The 19395-nt window shown below is 41.9% G+C and overlaps 1 protein-coding gene across 2 annotated transcripts in view; it reads left to right on the top strand.

The window, feature by feature from the left end:
- LOC106588997 (CUB and sushi domain-containing protein 3) overlaps nucleotides 1-19395 on the top strand; it is a 347202-nt gene that overhangs the window by 75514 nt on the left and 252293 nt on the right. For both annotated transcript variants that reach the window (XM_045709277.2, XM_014178612.3), the window contains exons 9-14: nucleotides 422-560; nucleotides 844-1031; nucleotides 2397-2585; nucleotides 5419-5535; nucleotides 6438-6653; nucleotides 7905-8093. In XM_045709277.2, the coding sequence (XP_045565233.2) occupies nucleotides 422-560; nucleotides 844-1031; nucleotides 2397-2585; nucleotides 5419-5535; nucleotides 6438-6653; nucleotides 7905-8093 (1038 nt within the window). The remainder of the gene's footprint in view (nucleotides 1-421; nucleotides 561-843; nucleotides 1032-2396; nucleotides 2586-5418; nucleotides 5536-6437; nucleotides 6654-7904; nucleotides 8094-19395) is intronic.

The raw sequence follows: 19395 nt of genomic DNA, 5'->3' as shown, positions 1-19395 counted from the left end.
GTGTTGTAGGATACTAGAGGACACTCACCTGTGTTGTAGGATACTAGAGGACACTCACCTGTGTTGTAGGATACTAGAGGACACTCACCTGTGTGTTGTAGGATACTAGAGGACACTCACCTGTGTGTTGTAGGATACTAGGGAAGGCTTAGGGACACCTGGGGATCGGGGACAGGAAACAAGGGTACTGTAGGCCAAGCAGTCACCTTCAATCTGACTTCCTGTCAGTCATTCACCCTGCACCTTACATCCCTGATGCTGTGGTGACATCACTCATATGGAGTAGGAATAAAGAGCCTCATGTTAGCATGTACAGTACGCTGTATGATACTGTTTGCCAGATTAGATCATTAAACTGGGCATTTTGAGTTATTTAAAACTCTCTCTCTTAAAAATCTCTCTCCCCCCCTCCCCTCCGTAGCCCCCTGCGGAGGCCACTTCTCCTCTCCCAGTGGGGTAATCCTGTCCCCAGGGTGGCCTGGATACTATAAGGGCTCCCTCAGCTGTGAGTGGGTCATCGAGACCGAGCCCGGACGCTCCATCAAGATCACCTTTGACAAGTACTTGTCCATTATATCATTAAAGTTGTTCAATGTATTCTATTTTATTCTATTAGCATTCCCAAACTGTTGAGTACGGAGAATGGATTTCTGCATCAATGAATGCACCCATAATGGAATCTTATTGCTTATTTATTGTATATTTAGAAAGTCTCCTTTGAAAGTGCTTTTTAGTGCAGTAGTAGACTTAATCGAAGTTTATGCAACTGTAGCACTGACTATGTATTATCACAAGTAAATAAAATGTGTATATTTCATAATTCCTCCTCTGTCATTGGTCCAGGTTTCAGACAGAGCTGGGCTATGACTTCCTGGAGATCCACGATGGGCCCAACCTGCTCTCTCCTCTGGTCGGCTCATTCAACGGTACCCAGGTGCCCCAGTTCCTGTTCAGCAGTACTAACCACCTGTACATGCTCTTCACCACCGACAACAGCCGCTCCAACAGTGGATTTAAGATCATCTATGAGAGTAAGTCTAGTGTAGTGACCCAGGTGTTCCAGGTCAGATCATCTACTATAGTACTAGTCTAGTGTAGTGACCCAGGTGTTCCAGGTCAGATCATCTACCATAGTACTAGTCTAGTGTAGTGACCCAGGTGTTCCAGGTCAGATCATCTACCATAGTACTAGTCTAGTGTAGTGACCCAGGTGTTCCAGGTCAGATCATCTACCATAGTACTAGTCTAGTGTAGTGTCCCAGGTGTTCCTGGTCAGATCATCTACCATAGTACTAGTCTAGTGTAGTGACCCAGGTGTTCCAGGTCAGATCATCTACCATAGTACTAGTCTAGTGTAGTGACCCAGGTGTTCCAGGTCAGATCATCTACCATAGTACTAGTCTAGTGTAGTGACCCAGGTGTTCCAGGTCAGATCATCTACCATAGTACTAGTCTAGTGTAGTGACCCAGGTGTTCCAGGTCAGATCATCTACCATAGTACTAGTCTAGTGTAGTGACCCAGGTGTTCCAGGTCAGATCATCTACCATAGTACTAGTCTAGTGTAGTGACCCAGGTGTTCCAGGTCAGATCATCTACCATAGTACTAGTCTAGTGTAGTGACCCAGGTGTTCCAGGTCAGATCATCTACCATAGTACTAGTCTAGTGTAGTGACCCAGGTGTTCCAGGTCAGATCATCTACCATAGTACTAGTCTAGTGTAGTGACCCAGGTGTTCCAGGTCAGATCATCTACCATAGTACTAGTCTAGTGTAGTGACCCAGGTGTTCCAGGTCAGATCATCTACCATAGTACTAGTCTAGTGTAGTGACCCAGGTGTTCCAGGTCAGATCATCTACCATAGTACTAGTCTAGTGTAGTGACCCAGGTGTTCCAGGTCAGATCATCTACCATAGTACTAGTCTAGTGTAGTGACCCAGGTGTTCCAGGTCAGATCATCTACCATAGTACTAGTCTAGTGTAGTGACCCAGGTGTTCCAGGTCAGATCATCTACCATAGTACTAGTCTAGTGTAGTGACCCAGGTGTTCCAGGTCAGATCATCTACCATAGTACTAGTCTAGTGTAGTGACCCAGGTGTTCCTGGTCAGATCATCTACCATAGTACTAGTCTAGTGTAGTGACCCAGGTGTTCCAGGTCAGATAATCTACTATAGTACTAGTCTAGTGTAGTGACCCAGGTGTTCCAGGTCAGATCATCTACCATAGTACTAGTCTAGTGTAGGGACCCAGGTGTTCCTGGTCAGATCATTTGGTCAGAACAAATTCCTAGCCCTACCCATAGTTTTAGCTCTAACAATGATTTCAAATTGTTACAGCTTCATATTCCCTGTATGAGACGTTTGATGTTGTTGACCCCATAACATTTTAATCTTCAGGCGTGACCGTGGACACCTACTCCTGCCAGGACCCAGGCTTCCCTGTCAACGGGTTGCGTTACGGTCAAGACTTCACCATCGGTTCGACTGTGTCATTCGGCTGTGACCCTGGATACAGGCTAAGCCACGAGGAACCTCTGGTCTGTGAGAAAAACCACTGGTGGAGCCACCCTCTGCCCACCTGTGATGGTACGAACCAGTTCATACCAGTTTAAATCATTTCCAAAACGAGTTTAGGTATGCACATCCAGTGACTTTCAGGTGCAGGGTACATTAGGCTAAGTCATGAACTGCGGAAGCATTCGATAGTGTGCAGGTCTCTGTTTATTTTTCATGGTATGGACAGTAGCCATCGTGACCAAGATTGTGGCAGAATCCTACTAGCCTGTTTACCAGATGTGTTTGTGCGTTACTCACATGTCGTGGTCATTGTGGTGCTGAACACATAAGAAGTGGGCTAAAGTAGTTTGTATTGTACATATGTGACCACCAGGTTAGTGATCTACTCTAGATCAGGGCTCTCCATAGTACATATCTGACCACCAGGCTAGTGATCTACTCTAGATCAGTGCTCTCCATAGTACATATCTGACCACCAGGCTAGTGCTCTGTTCCTGGAGAGCTACCATCCTGTAGGTTATCTAGCGCACCTGATTATAATAATTAGCTGGTTGATAAGCTGAATCAGGTTAGTTACAGCTGGGGTTGGAGTGAAAACCTACAGGAGGGTGGCTCTCCAGGAACAGGTTTGAAGTTAATACCTACAGGTTTGTAGCTCTCCAGGAACAGTGTTGAAGTTAAAACCTACAGAAGGGTGGCTCTCCAGGAACAGGGTTGAAGTTAAAACCTACAGGTTTATAGCTCTCCAGGAACAGGTTTGAAGTTAAAACCTACAGAAGGGTGGCTCTCCAGGAACAGGGTTGAAGTTAAAACCTACAGAAGGGTGGCTCTCCAGGAACAGGGATGAAGTTAAAACCTACAGGTTTGTAGCTCTCCAGGAACAGGTTTGAAGTTAAAACCTACAGAAGGGTGGCTCTCCAGGAACAGGGATGAAGTTAAAACCTACAGGTTTGTAGCTCTCCAGGAACAGGTTTGAAGTTAAAACCTACAGGTTTGTAGCTCTCCAGGAACAGGTTTGAAGTTAAAACCTACAGGTTTATAGCTCTCCAGGAACAGGTTTGAAGTTAAAACCTACAGGAGGGTGGCTCTCCAGGAACTGGTTTGAAGTTAAAACCTACAGGTTTGTAGCTCTCCAGAAACAGAGTTGAAGTTAAAACCTACAGGTTTGTAGCTCTCCAGGAACAGGTTTGGAGTTAAAACCTACAGCACGGTAGCTCTCCAGGAACAGGGTTGGTGTGAAAACCTACAGGAGGGTTTCTCTCCAGGACATCTTGAGCTATCAAATCTTATCAAATCTTGAGTATCAAATCTTGAGCTATCAAATCTTGAGCTATCAAATCTTGAGGAATCACTTTCAACAAGCCTCGATTAGTTTAAATATTCTCTCATATTATATGATGCCAAAGATAGCGCCAAACTGCCTATTGACAAAACCAATGAAGGTTTGAATTGTGTTTTGTGCTGAGAAATGTAGCCTACAAGAGTGGTTGTTCAATACTTGAGTCAATGACAGTTCATGTAAATTGGCTGCCAGGTGAAAGAGAATCAGCCCAGCGACTCTGGGACTGACAAAACCTTTTAGCTCGTTCATCTCTCCGTGTTTAGATTTCAGAGATCTATTTTCTTGTCCAGGGAGTAAGCTAAACTGAGACAATGCAATTCAATGCCAGGTCATTAGGCTGTATGTGCAGGTGAATCACAGAGGCAATTTGCTGTGATGGCTGCTTGGCCTGATAGGAACTGATCTCCTCACCAGATTAGGGATCCGGGAGCACCTTTTACCTGCGCTATAGCTTGTCATCTCACCTCACCTGCCTCCTGTTATGACTCTGAAGGCTTTTATGTATGCATTGGGGGTAAGAGGGAGGGGGGTGGAGGGTTGCGGAATCTGACCTAAGTGGAATAGTGGGGAGAATGTGGTCTCCATGCCAGGGCATACAAATGAGGGTCCTGATGTGCTGAAATGTTGATTTTCTGGGTTCTTCAATATACAAATTGAGGGCACAGCATGTCATAGTGAAACATCTTGTTCAGTTCGTTTCTTGCTCAGATAGTGAGGAGAGAGTGAGAGAGATAGAGTGAGAGATATAAAGAGAGAGAGGGAGAGGGGGAAGGGGAAAGAGAGAGAGAAAGTGAGAGAGAGAGAGAGAGAGAGAGAGAGAGAGAGAGAGAGAGAGAGAGAGAGGAGTAAGGAACAGAATAAGATCAATGTAGTTGTCCACATTTCCCTGTACGAGAAGGCTTTGTATTAAGTGCTTAATACAAAGCCTATTAAGTTGCTCCATTCATTATTGATACAGAACTGCATCTGTCTGGGACAGATTAGTACTAGTGCATACTGAGAAGGAAGAGAGGAGAGGTTGAGAGGAGGAAGAGAAGAAGAGAGGTTTCATTTCCTCAATCTCCCTCAAGAGTTACAGAACAGCATCACATCAGATAAAACGTGCCAAACTGACTTCGCTTTACACTGAGGGTTACTGTTTGTCCATGATTTAACATGGCTGCCGTAGCCCCCTTAAGCAAGGCACTTAACCCCTCAATCTGCTCCAAGAGTTCCTGCATCGCTGACGCTGTGCTTCCACCCGCTCGGGTTGTTTGTGTGACTCAGAGGGCTGAGTTAACCTTTTACTGCAGTGGGCTAAATCAGGGTCACACAGAGTGTTTCTTGGTCGTCTTTAACGAATCTACTTTAAAACAGAAGTATACACATTGCACACAGTTATGGGATTGAAAAAAAGAAGACACCTCTAACATGTCAGAAATACAGTTGAAAAATATTACACTTTATATACATCACAGAAGACTGAAATATAACAAAACTGTTTGACATAGAAACACTGGCATATTTCTGTTCTCTGCAAAAACAAAAAACTCGGCAAAAAAACCCATCTTTGTTCCCCAGCGTTGTGTGGAGGGGATGTGCGAGGGCCCGGCGGCACCATCCTGTCCCCTGGATATCCTGAGGTGTATCCCAGCTCACTCAACTGTACCTGGACTGTGGAGGTCAGCCACGGCAAAGGTAAGCCTTGGTTAGCTTAGCTCCCTTCCCTATTAGTCTAGAATGGCCCCCAAGCTGTCCAGTCAAGACAGAGCCATCCATGTCTGGAATTAGCAAACAACATAGGTGCTGACTTTTAAATCAAGTTTGAGAATATATATTGAATGTTCCTAGGTAGCTAACACTCGAATTCTATTCTGCCTATAATCACACAATGTTCTTATGGTACTACAAACCTGAAGTATTTTTGTGACCCATCATAACTCTTTTTGACATAGACAGCTATTCTGTCTACAGATATATAACATATATAAATGATTGAATTAAGAGAGACAGGCAAACAATACGTACAAATGTTGATACTGTAGAATTATATATGAATTAATAAACAGAAAAATCGACTCCTATTCACTTTATCAGCAGCTTGGTGAAAGGCATTGTGGGACATGAATACTGATTCACTATAGGTCCTCTTCCCAGCCCAGCCCATCTCTCTGAAATATCATTATAATACAAGGCTCTGGGTTGAGAATGAAAATTCTTTGTAATTTTAATTTCCCATGTCTGCTAAGATATTCAATATGGACGACCATTATGTTTCTCTGAATAATCGCTGCGAATTGAAATGCAGTCTCTCTATCATCCCCCTCCTTTAAGAAAAGAAAATCCAGAGCCCTCTTTTTATATGAACTGACCTCAACTTTGAATGTAATGAGATTAAGTCCACTCTCTATCTCCACTTGGCTTTTCTCCTCTCAGATTATGCCTTCGTTTCATTGAATTTGATCATTTAATCAGGGAAGGCTGACAGGTAGCTTGAACCATAGTATTGGATGTTCTCCTCTGGACCTGGCTTATTATTGGCTGTGCACCTCTAGACCTAGCTTATTATTGGCTGAACACCTTTGTGTTTGTCCCAATAGGAGTCCAATTCACCTTCAACACCTTCCACCTGGAAGATCACCATGACTATCTGCTCATCACAGAGAATGGAAGCTTCGTCCAGCCCCTGGCGCGCCTCACGGGTAATGAGCTGCCCTCCCACACCAATGCAGGACTCTACGGGAACTTCAAGGCCCAACTGCGATTTATATCTGACTTTTCTATATCCTACGAGGGATTCAATATTACCTTCTCTGGTGAGTAGGAGGAGTGTGTGTGTCGGTGTGTGTGTAGGGTGTGTATCGGTGTGTGTGTGTGTGTGTGTGTGTGGGGTGCGTGTGTGTGTGTGTGGGGTGCGTGTGTGTGAGTGTGCTTGTGCGTGTGTGTGTTGCTGAATCTCCTCTGTACTTCAGTGTTGCTGGTCAATTCATGCACCTTGGTGGAAAAGCGAGGTAGTTGATCCTCCAAGACCTTGGGTAAGAGACAGATGTGTGTTTGAGATAGAGGGAAAAAGAGAGAGAGAGGGAGAAAGAAAGAAAGAAAGGAGACAGGGAGAAATAGAGATTGATGGGGCAGTCTCTTTGCTGTTTCTGCTTATTAAAGTCTCCTAGCGGACTGAGAGCTTCTTTCCGCCTAGCTTCACATGCCTCCAGTGCTCTGTCCAGCGTTCTGACATCCCCTTGAACTAGTCCTGCCTCACCCCAGAGACACACATCTTCAATACCTTTCAGTTAGTCATCCCTGAAGTGTTTTGGGGTCATATAGAAACATATTGTACCTTTATAAATCCTTAAGTGTCCTTCAGGATGTCACCCCTTCTGAGACATAAAAAAGATAGATGTTGACATGGTTTGTTGATGGCATTTAACAGTGTGTTTGTGTGTGTTTGTGTGTGTGTGTGTATTCATTGTGTGTGTGTTTGGTGGCATCATCACAGGAATGCTGACACATGTAAATCTAGACATGAGAAAGTTTTGATCCGAAGCCATAGCGTTGATGAATAATGCATTTGCATTGCATACATTTAGAAGGCAGATACAATCACTTTTAGGCAGACTTCAAAAGCCGTAAAGTCACTAATCAATGAATAACAAACGTCTATATTATTCCTCACTTTAGAATTGTATTATTTTGAGTATGCACTGCACTCAAACAAACTCCATCGATTTGAATGTGAGAGACAGATGACAGGTACACTACTTATCGAGAGTATCACTTGACATTATGTCATTACCTTCTTGACATGACTTGGAGTATACAGTGCAGTCAAACAATCCCATGACATGTGGATGTGGATCTACTTCACAGGTTGTTTGGTTCCCAAATGGCACCCTATTCCCTTTATAGTGCACTACTTTTGACCAGTGCCCTATGGGGCTGTAGTGTGCACTACTTTTTGACCAGAGCCCTATTAATACAACTTGGAGTATGGACTGCATTCAAACAAACCATCATTGAGTGTACATGATCGGAAAAGTTTGACTTGACACAACTTCCTGCTTCTTCAGAATACAACTTGGAGCCTTGTGAGGACCCGGGGATGCCACAGTTTGGCCGGAGGAACGGCTACAGCTTCAGCATCGGGGACACCCTGACGTTCTCTTGCAACATGGGCTACCGACTGGAGGGAGTGCCAGAGGTCATCTGCCTTGGAGGAGGGAGGCGCATGTGGAGCGCACCTCTGCCTAGGTGTGTGGGTATGTAGTCTCCTGCTTTCATTTCCCTTACAACTATTGTTATAAAGCTTGTGGTTGTTGAGACATTACTGTAGAGCTGATTACAGTGATACTCAGTGCTGGGCTGTGTCTGAAAAAATCGTACTGCATTGGAAGAATTGATCCAAGATCCCTTTGAGAGGAATTATTGAGGAAGCAAAGACCGAGGTAGCAAGGATTTGACAGCTAGTACCTTTTCCTGACATAGCCTTACTTTTCTATGTTTAGTCTCAGCTTAGTGCCATCACACCTAATTCAAATAATCAACTTATCTTCAATCAACGGCTTGATAAGCTGAATCAGGTGTTGCGCTGCTGAGGTGGGACAAAACCCTGCAATTCTGTGGCTCTTCAGGAGCAGGGTTGAGGAACACCATGAACGTTTCCTTGCTTGTTGAGTTCTAAGAAGGAGTAGGAAGGCACAACAGGAGGAGAGGGTACTCTGTTTAAGATATGTCATAGTAAACCCACAGACACACACAGAAACAGACAGGCAGATGGATGGATGGATGGATGGATGGAGGGAGAGACAAATAAACTTAAATCAAATTGTATTGGTCACATACACATGGTTAGCAGATGTTAATACGAGTGTAGCGAAATGCTTGTGCTTCTAGTTCCGACTATGCAGTAAAATCTAACAAGTAATCTAACAAATTCACAACAACTACCTTATACACACAAATACACACAAATGTAAAGGGATGAATAAGAATATGTATATAGAAATATATGGATGAGCGCTGGCATAGGCAGATGCAGTAGATGGTGTAGAATACAGTATAAAAATGAGATGAGTAATGTAGGACATGTAAACATTATTAAAAGTGGCATTATTTAAAGTGACTAGTGTTACCTCTATGTCAACATTATTAAAGTGGCGATATTTAAAGTGACTAGTGATACCTTTATTAAGTATGTTTATTGAAGCGGCCAGAGATTTGAGTCCGTATGTTGGCAGCAGCCTCTCTATGTTAGTGATGGCTGTTTAACAGTCTGATGGCCTTGAGATAGAAGCTGTTTTTCAGTCTCTCGGTCCCAGCTTTGATGCATCTGTACTGACCTCGCCTTCTGGATGATAGCGGGGTGAACAGGCAGTGGCTCGGGTGGTTGTTGTCCTTGATGATCTTTTTGGCTTTCCTGTGACATCGGGTGGTGTAGGTGTCCTGGAGGGCAGGTAGTTTGTCCTGGTGATGCGTTGTGCAGACCGCACTACCCTCTGGAGAACCTTGTGGTTGAGGGCGGTGCAATTGCCGTTCTAGGCGGTGATACATCTGTAAAAGTTTGTGAGTGTTTTAGATAACAAGCCACATTTCTTCAGCCTCCTGAGGTTGAAGAGGCTCTGTTGCGCCTTCTTCCCCACGCTGTCTGTGTGGGTGGACCGTTTCAGTTTGTCTGTGATGTGTACGCCGAGGAACTTACAACTTTTCACCTTCTCCACTACTGTCCCTTCGATGTGGATGGGGGGATGCTCCCTCAGCGGTTTCCTGTAGTCCACGATCATCTCCTTTGTTTTGTTGATGTTGAGTGAGAGGTTATTTTCCTGACACCACACTCCGAAGGCCCTCACCTCCTCCCTGTAGGCCATCTCGTCGTTGTTGGTAATCAGGCCTACCACTGTAGTGTCGTCTGCAAACTTGATGTCAGCCAGGCAGGCAGACACACAGCTAGACACATAGCCAGACAAACAGACACACACAGAGAGACAGACAGAGCTCTTTCTCTATCCATCTACATCAAAGTCAATCTGCTCCCTGTCCTCTGTCCCTGTAGACGAGTGTCTCTGTGTATCACTAACAAGCTGGGAGTGGTCAAATGGGTTGTCAACGAGGCGAATGCAAAGAGACTAGCATGGCTGCATTGTGTTTCGATAGAGATACTATGGAGTGAGCTATGAATCTCACTGTAGGGACAAACTCCAGTCTGATACATCACCTGTTTAGTGTGGTTCTCAGACCCAGCTTTGTTGGTATTTCTTTTCTTTCAAGTAGGTCAGTTGCACTTAATTTCCCCATGGAATCTTCCCAAAAGTCCATGTTCTGCCCATCTGGCACTCCAGACAGGCTCAATTCAAAACCCAAAATGATTTGGTAAAAATACGTATAATACTAGTTGAACCCAGGTCTAGGGGTTACACTGTTTCCTGCAGTTTCTTCTTCCTAAGACGAGGTTTCTACTGGTCTTGTTCCCCCATCAAACCTGTCTCTTCCTGTTTTTTTTACGCTACTTAAACCAGCTGCTTCAGTAGAGTAGTGATTTACATTCTGTCATGTTGAGATGTTCCTGGATTGTACTGTATTTCTCTGTAAATTCTACCACGCGGCGTACAGTAAAAGGAATCCAGCAATCGCTCAACATCCATCAAATTCCAGATGCGTCTGAATAAAAGAGTATCTCCTGGAGTGTATCCACACATCCACATCGGCTGGTCCCTACCTACCAGGCAGAAACAAATTAGTAATTATAATAATGGAGAACTTTTCTGATTTTTCAACAGAGCTGCACTTTGTTTTTCCTAAGGTCACCTGTCATTTTTCATATTCCACAACCAGGGCCCAGACTCACAAGAGTTATTCTTAACTGCCATTTTTCCCTTAACTATAGACTTATGAAGAAAGTTAATTAAGCAAAGTTGCTATTCCTCAATAAAGTTATTGGACATGTTCTTACATTTTTTCCTATGTTTCTTCCTAAGAAAAACGTTAAGACATGGGATTCTTGAAAATAATGTTTCAGGGTTTCTTCTTGGAAATGTACTTAACTTTAGGACAGCTAATCTCTTGTCTTTTGATGAATGGATACTTTCGTAACCATGAACATTTTCTTGTGCCACTGCCACAGACACAGTTGGCTACCGGACATTTAAATACAGCAAGAAAACTAATTACATGAGTAGTATCTAGCTAGCTAGTAATTAACAACATATTACTATATTCTAGAAGTGCTAAATAGCTAGCTAGCTAGATAGCTAACTTACCGGTCGTGCAGTCCCTCTACCACCGTCTATCATGGACAACACTTTCTCCTCCAGCTGGTCCACATGAATGGTCAATACCCCCCTCCAGTCTTCTTCAACTCCTTGCTTCTCTCAGCTTCCATCTTCTTACCAGCCGACTTGATGTCGGACCACTTTTTTTATGGTGTCACTGTCCCTTGCCATAGCCCTGACAGCAGAGACAGACTTGGCCACTCTCACCCAGTGGACTCTGCACTGACCCCGCAGTTATTAAGTCTCCCCAACAGCAACCTTTTCCTGGCTGCTATTTCCTCCACCTTCACTTCAAGCTCTTGTTTGCTGAAGTTTTATTGCGCTTTCCTTGGTTATCCATTTTGTTTTTGATATAGGTAGTCTGATGGCTACAATGTGTGAAAAATAACATTTGTTTTTCTGTGTAATTTTTTTTTCTTTAGACATAAAGCAGATAAATAAATATAATAAAATGGAAATATCATCACTTTATTAAAGTGGGACAAATCCCATAATCCCTGTCACATAGGCTTATTTATTGGTTTCAAGCACATCACTAATGTCAATGCCACATAACAAGCTGTTTCAGTTCTTAGGAAAGATATTTACTAAGTTCCTACGAAAACTTTGAATTCCTAAGAACATTTTGAGGAATTGAACTTACAAACTAACTTGTGAACTTCTTGTTTTTCCCCTTAAGAAACTTCTTAAGTTTTTTCGTAAGAAGTGTTTTGTGAATCTGGACTTTAAGACTTTTCAAAATGGCGTCAGGTATTCTGCTTCAGGGGTACAGTACACATTGGGCAGTGAAAAAAAACGGAAAATTTAGCCTTTTATCATCAATACACAGCGGGCAATGATAGTCTTTAAGGAAGGCTGAAGGGGTTTGTTTTTAAACAGCTGCCTGCTACCAGACCTCCAGCAGCCTGTTAGTTGGTATAGTGTACAGTATGAATCATGTGTGGCAGACAGGCAGTAACACAAGCTTCAAGTTTCCCAGCCATCCATCACAAACATTGATTTCTGTAACCATCCCAAAACAAACAACTTTCAAATGAGAATGAATGTGTTGTGCAACCGTCAGTATCAACAACCAGTTAGATTTAAGGGTATCTTCATAACCTAAAGGAGTTCTGATGCCCATTCAAACCCTGACCTGTGCAACATAATCATATGTGATACATACAGTATACGATGCCTTCAGAAAGTATTCACACCCCTTAACTTTATCCACATTTAGTTGTGTTACAAAGTGGGATTCAAATGGATTTAATTGTATTTTTTTTGTCAACGATCTACACAAAACACTGTTTCATTTCAAAAGTGGAAGAACAATAATTGTAAAAAATTGTAATGTATGGAACATAAAACAGTAATATATATTGATTAGTTAAGTATTCAACCCCCTGAATCAATACATGTTAGAATCACCTTTTGCAGCGATTACAGTTGAGTCGCTCAGAGCTTTGACCACGTGGATTTTACAATATTTTCCCATTATTCTGTAAAAAAAAAAATCTTAAATATCTGTCATGCCTTGCCATAGCTTTTCAAGCTGATTTAAGTCAAAACAGTAACTAGGCCCGTTCAGGAACATTCAATGTCGTCTTAGTAAGCAACTTCAGTGTATATTTGGCCATGGGTTTTAGGTTGTCTTACTGAAAGGTGAATTTGTCTCCCAGTGTCTGTTGGAAAGCATAAAGAAACCAAGTTTTCCTCAAAAATGTTGCCTGGGCTTAGCTCTATTCCCTTTACTTTTTATCCAAAAACCTCCCTAGTCCTTGCTGATGTCAAGCATAGCAATAACATGATGCAATCACCACCATGCTTAGAAACGTAAGGAGTGGTACTCAGTAATGTGTTGTGTTGGATTTGCCCCAAACATAACGCTTGGTATTCAGGACATAAAGTTAATTTCTTTGCCACATTTTTCTGCAGTATTACTTTAGTGCCTTATTGCAAACAGGATGCATGTTTTACAATTAAAAAAAAATCTTTACAGGCTTCCTTATTTTCACTCTGTCATTTATGTTAGTATTGTGGAGTAACAACAATGTTGTTGATCCATCCTCAGTTTTCTCCTATCACAGCCATTAAACTCTGTAACTGTTTTAAAATCACCATTGGCCTCATGGTGAAATCCCTGAGTGGTTTCCTTCCTCTCCGGCAACGAAGTTAGGAAGGGCACCTTTATCTTTGTAGTGACTGGGTGTGTTGATACGCAATCCAGAGTGTAATTAATAACTTCACCATGCTCAAAGGTATATTCAATCTCTGTTTTTCCTTTTTTTACCCATATACTAAATAGGTGCCCTTCTTTGCGAACCATTTGAAAAACCTCCCTGGTCTTTGTGGTTGAAACTTTGCTTGAAATTCACTGATCAACTGAGGAACCTTACAGATAATTATATATGTGGGGTACAGAGATGGGGTAGTCATTTTCAAATCATGTTAAACACTGTTATTGAGCACAGAGGGAGTCCATGCAACTTATTATGTGACATGTTAAGCACATTTTTACTCCTGAAATTATTTAGGCTTGCCATAACAAAAGGATTGAATACTTACTGACTCAATACATTTCAGCTTGACATTTTTTATTAATTTGTAAACATTTCTAAAAACATAATTGCACTTTGACATTATGGGGTATTGTGTGTTGATCAGTGGCACAAAATCTCAATTTAATCCATTTTAAATTCAGGCTGTAAAACAACAAAATGTGGAAAAAGTCAAAGGGTGTGAATACTTTCTGAAGGCACTGTGCTGTATACACTACGCCCTCCACATTCACAAACATCCAATTCCTCTTTGCTGCACTGTGTATACTGTACAACCTTTACATATGCTGTATGTAAAAAAATGATCTGAAAGTACAAATCAAACCAACCCATAAGACATGTATCCAACTGGGATGCTTATACCCAATGAACAGACAGCCGTACTTTCCGTCTCTCTTCAGTTTAATGTTTCAAGATGAATCTCTGCTGACTGTGAAGTGTGTTTCCACCTCCTATTGTTCTCTTATAGGCCCATTCATCACAGCAGGTGGCATTTATAAGGGACGCCATGCTCTTTCCACGGGGTGCAATAACAGTCACATGTGATTGTATACTACGCAGCTTTTTGTATGAGGCGAGAGTAAGATGGCTCCATATGTTCATTGTTGTCTCTGACATCTTTTTGAATGGGTGGAAACAAGAAATTGTGCATCACTGTTATAGCATAGCAGTTAAACATGTAATACATGTACATAGGCCAGATCTGGAGCCAATTCATCTTTTTTTAGAGGAAATTATTTTTTTGAGGAATTGATGATACCCTCTCATGGACATGAGGGAAGCATTAACATATGGCTTGCATCCCAAATAGTACCCTAGTCCCTATGGGCTGTGGTCAAAAGCAGTGTACTATACTGGGAATAGGGTGTCATCTGAGACACACCCATGGGTTTGAGCAGTGGTGTAAAGTACTTAAGTAAAAATACTTTAAAGTACTACTTAAGTATTTTTGAGGGGATATCTGTACCTTACTATTCATATTTTTGACAACTTTTACTTCACTACATTCCTAAAGAAAATCATGTACTTTTTACTCCATACATTTTCCCTGACACCCAAAAGTACTAGTTACATTTTGAATGCTTAGCAGGACAGGAAGATGGTCCAATTCACACACTTATCAAGAGAACATCCCTGGCATCTCTACTGCCTCTGATCTGACAGACTCACTAAACACAAGTGCATCCTTTGTAAATGATGTCTGAGTGTTGAAGCATGTCCCTGGCTATCTATAAATAAATAAAAAACAAGAAAATGGTGCCGTGTGATCTGCTTAATATAAGCAATTTGAAATGATTTATACTTTTGCTTTTGATACTTAAGTATATTTTAGCAATTACATTTACTATTGATATTTAAGTATCTTTAAAACCAAATACTTTTAGTCTTTTACTCAAGTAGTATTTTACTGGATGACTTTCACTGTTACTTTAGTCATTTTCTAGGAAGGTATCTTTACTTTTACTCAAGAATGACAATTGGGTACATTTTCCACCACTGGGTTTGAGTGTGTGTCTTTGTACTCAGACAATAGTAGTCTGCTGGTGAATGGAGGACCCAGGTCCTCTGGAATAAAGCATTAGAGGCCGAAAGCACATCGAATGCAGCTAGAGTCACAGGCAAAATCTTCCCTTTATAGTGCACTACTTTTGACCAGAGCCCTGTGGGGCTCTATATAGTGAATAGGGTGCCACCTGGAAAGGGAAAGGGGTGGCGTTCTCAGTGTGTTTATAATGAGAAGAGAATTTGTCCCAGCTAAAGTACGGCTCCAAAGTAACCCAAAGGTTGCTGGTTCGAATACCTGAGCCGACAAGGTGAACAATCTGTCAATGTGCTCTTGAGCAAGGCAATTAACCTTAATTTGCTTCAGGGGTGCCATACTACTATGGCTGACTCTGTAAAACAAAACATTTTAGTGCAGCTATCCAGTGTATGTGACAATCAAACTTTTATGAACATTTTGAAGAAACGGACAGTTTGTCCCATCAGCATTCCACATGGGGTACGCTGTAAGCACCACTATTCAAAAAACTACATGGACGTCTCATATTTGTCACAAACCAGATGTTTCAACTGATTATATTTGTAGTGTGCTTTGACATCTCAGTTCTGTGACAACATGGGGGCCAGTAGTTTCTACAGTGAGGAAACGTCTGCAATTGGAATGTAATATGAAACATGCCACATTTAATTTTTTATTGTTTTCATTTTCTTTATTATTATTACTTTACATTATCTATTGTCATTAATCATGTTGTTGTTTCCAATTACTGCTGTTGTATATTTAACTTTTAAAATTATAACTGGTTTAGCCAAAGTATGCAAAGCTGTCATCAAGGCAAAGGGTAGCTACTTTGAATCAAATCAAATCAAATGTATTTATAAAGCCCTTCTTACATCAGCTGATATCTCAAAGTGCTGTACAGAAACCCAGCCTAAAACCCCAAACAGCAAGCAATGCAGGTGTAGAAGCACGGTGGCTAGGAAAAACTCCCTAGAAAGGCCAGAAACTAGGAGGAAACCTAGAGAGGAACCAGGCTCAAACAATAATAATCACAGTGGTTGTAGAGGGTGCAACAGGTCAGCATCCCAGGAGTAAATGTCAGTTGGCTTTTCATAGCCGATCATTCAGAGTATCTCTACCGCTCCTGCTGTCTGAAGAATCTCAGGTCGCAGTTGTAATGAGAACTTGTTCTCAACTTGCCTACCTGGTTAAATAAAGGTGAAATAAAAATTTAAATTTTCAATTTAAATTTGAATTGACCACAGGTGGACTCCAATCAAGTTGTAGAAACATCTCAAGGATTATCAATGGAAATAGGATGCACCTGAGCTCAATTTTGAGTCTCAAAGCAAATGGTCTGAATACTAATGTAAATAAGGTATATCTGTTTATAATATTTAATACATTTTCAAACATTTCTAAAAACCTGTTCTTGCTTTGTCATTATGGGTTATTGTGATGTCATTATGGGGTATTGTGATGTCATTATGGGGTATTGTGATGTCATTATTTGGTATTGTGTGTAGATCGATGAGGATTTTTTTTTATATCAATTTTAGAATAAGGCTCTATCGTAACAAAATGTGGAAGAAGTGAAGGAGATTGAATACTTTCCGAATGCATTGTATATTGATCTGTCTATTTTAAAGGCTTAATTTAAACTATGTTGTCTGGCTTCTACATATAATAACAGTTTTGACAGTACAAAACAGAGCTCCTCCCTCCCCATGCGTCCTATTGGTACACCATTTTCATAAACACACCATTTTCATAAACACACCATTTTCATAAACACACCATTTTTATAAACACACCATTTTTATAAACTCACCATTTTTATAAACACACCATTTTTATAAACACACCATTTTCGTAAAAACTCACCATTTTTATAAACTCACCATTTTCATAAACACACCATTTTTATAAACATTGCTCTGAGGCAGATTGGTATGTCAGTATCTCAGTTCCAGCTCAATTAACAAAGTTTACGACTATTACAATTGTATCTATTATTAGTGTAAAGGCTCTCATTCTCTTCCTAAAGAAGTCAAAGACTTAATTGCTTAGTATAGAAGCAGGAGGAATATATTGGAGAGAACAGCAGCAGACTGATTTTAGTATGCTTAGCTCAGTAGTTGGTAGTTGATACTCCATAAAATAATACACACAGAGATTTAAAAGCATCATTAGCATAGATATTAAAACTATATTTTGACTGTGCATCCATCGGTCTACATTTTTGTACGTTGCTGGGGTTATTTTTCAGCAGCAGCGGATATCCCTCCCTGCAGTTTATTTTATGCCTGTGGCTGTGTTCCAAATGGCACCCTATTTTGACCAGAGCCCTATAAGCCCTGGTCAAACGTAGTGCACTGTATAAGGAATAGGGTGCCATTTGAGATGCAGGTCTATGCCTCACTGTTATATAGATCGTTTGTGTTCCATCATCTGGTTAATATGTTTTAACACATCTCCAAGGGTATTGAATTAATTGTCCCTTCCATTAGATTAAGTCTAATGGTTCTTGGAATACAGAAAGACCAGTAATAGCAATATTTACTATGTTTCCGACCAGCAACCATGCTAAGTATATGGAAAGTACATAGGTTATGCCCTTACTTTGACCATATAATAATGGCTATACAATATAATTTGATTTAATTTAATTTATTAAATGTATTTGAAAGGGACAATGCATATGAATCAAGCTGGAGCAGGTTGAGAGCTTCAAGTTCCTTGGCGTCCACATCAACAACAAACTAGAATGGTCCAAACACACCATGACAGTTGTGAAGAGGGCACGACAAAGCCTATTCCCCCTCAGGAAACTAAAAAGATTTGGCACAGGTCCTGAGATCCTCAAAAGGTTCTACAGCTGCAACATAGAGAGCATCTTGACTGGTTGCGTCACTTCCTGGTACGGCAATTGCTCGGCCTCTGACCGCAAGGCACTACAGAGGGTAGTGCGTACGGCCCAGTACATGACTGGGGCTAAGCTGCCTGCCATCTACACCAGGCGGTGTCAGAGGAAGGCCCTAAAAATTGTCAAAGACCCCAGCCACCCCAGTCATAGACTGTTCTCTCTACTACCGCATGGCAAGCGGTACCGGAGTGCCAAGTCTAGGACAAAAAGGCTTGTCAACAGTTTTTACCCCCAGGCCATAAGACTCCTGAACAGGTAATCAAATGGCTACCCGGACTATTTGCATTGTGTGCCCTCCCCCCCCAACCCCTCTTCTTACGCAGCTGCTATTCTCTGTTCATCAAAAATGCATAGCCACTTTAACCATATCTACATGTACATACTACCTCAATCAGCCTGACTAACCGGTGTCTGTATGTAGCCTCGCTACTTTTATAGCCTCGCTACTGTATATAGCCTGTCTTTTTACTGTTGTTTGATTTCTTTACTTACCTATTGTTCACCTAATACCTTTTTTGCACTATTGGTTAAAGCCTGTAAGTAAGCATTTCACTGTAAGGTCTACACCTGTTGTATTCGGCGCATGTGACAAATAAACTTTGATTTGATTTGAAATGTCTATAAAAATGACAGATTTAGCCAGCTGGCTTGTTTTTACTGTAGTCCCTGGGGAAGGTAGATAAATAACATTTAAAAAATCATCGTAAACATGAAATGTCACAAAGATGTTTGTTGAAAGCCATCAAATGTAATGAAATCTGAACGTTTTGAACACTTCTGTCTTAGTGGACACTTCTGTCTCAGCAGCGGACATTTCTTACTCAAAAGTTGACACTTCTGTCTCAGCAGTGGACACTTCTGTCTCAACAGCGGACACTTCTGTCTCAACAGCGGACACTTCTGTCTCAGCAGCACACACTTCTGTCTCAGCAGCGCACACTTCTGTCTCAGCAGCGCACACTTCTGTCTCAGCAGCGGACACTTCTGTCTCAGCAGCGGACACTTCTGTCTCAGCAGCGGACACTTCTGTCTCAGCAGCGGACACTTCTGAAGTGTCTCAGCAGCGGACACTTCTATCTCGGCAGCGGACACTTCTGTCTCGGCAGCGGACACTTCTGTCTCGGCAGCGCACACTTCTGTCTCGACAGCGGACACTTCTGTCTCGACAGCGGACACTTCTGTCTCGACAGCGGACACTTCTGTCTCGACAGCGGACACTTCTGTCTCGACAGCGGACACTTCAGTCTCAGCAGCGGACACTTCTGAAGTGTCTCAGCAGCGGACACTTCTGTCTCGGCAGCGGACACTTCTGTCTCGGCAGCGCAC

Source organism: Salmo salar, chromosome 27, assembly GCF_965601325.2.
Source record: "Salmo salar chromosome 27, fSalSal1, whole genome shotgun sequence".
In the NCBI taxonomy this organism is placed as follows: Eukaryota; Metazoa; Chordata; class Actinopteri; order Salmoniformes; family Salmonidae; genus Salmo; species Salmo salar.
The sequence above is the reverse complement of the archived record's forward strand: the minus strand, read 5'-3'. Positions and strand labels throughout refer to the sequence as shown.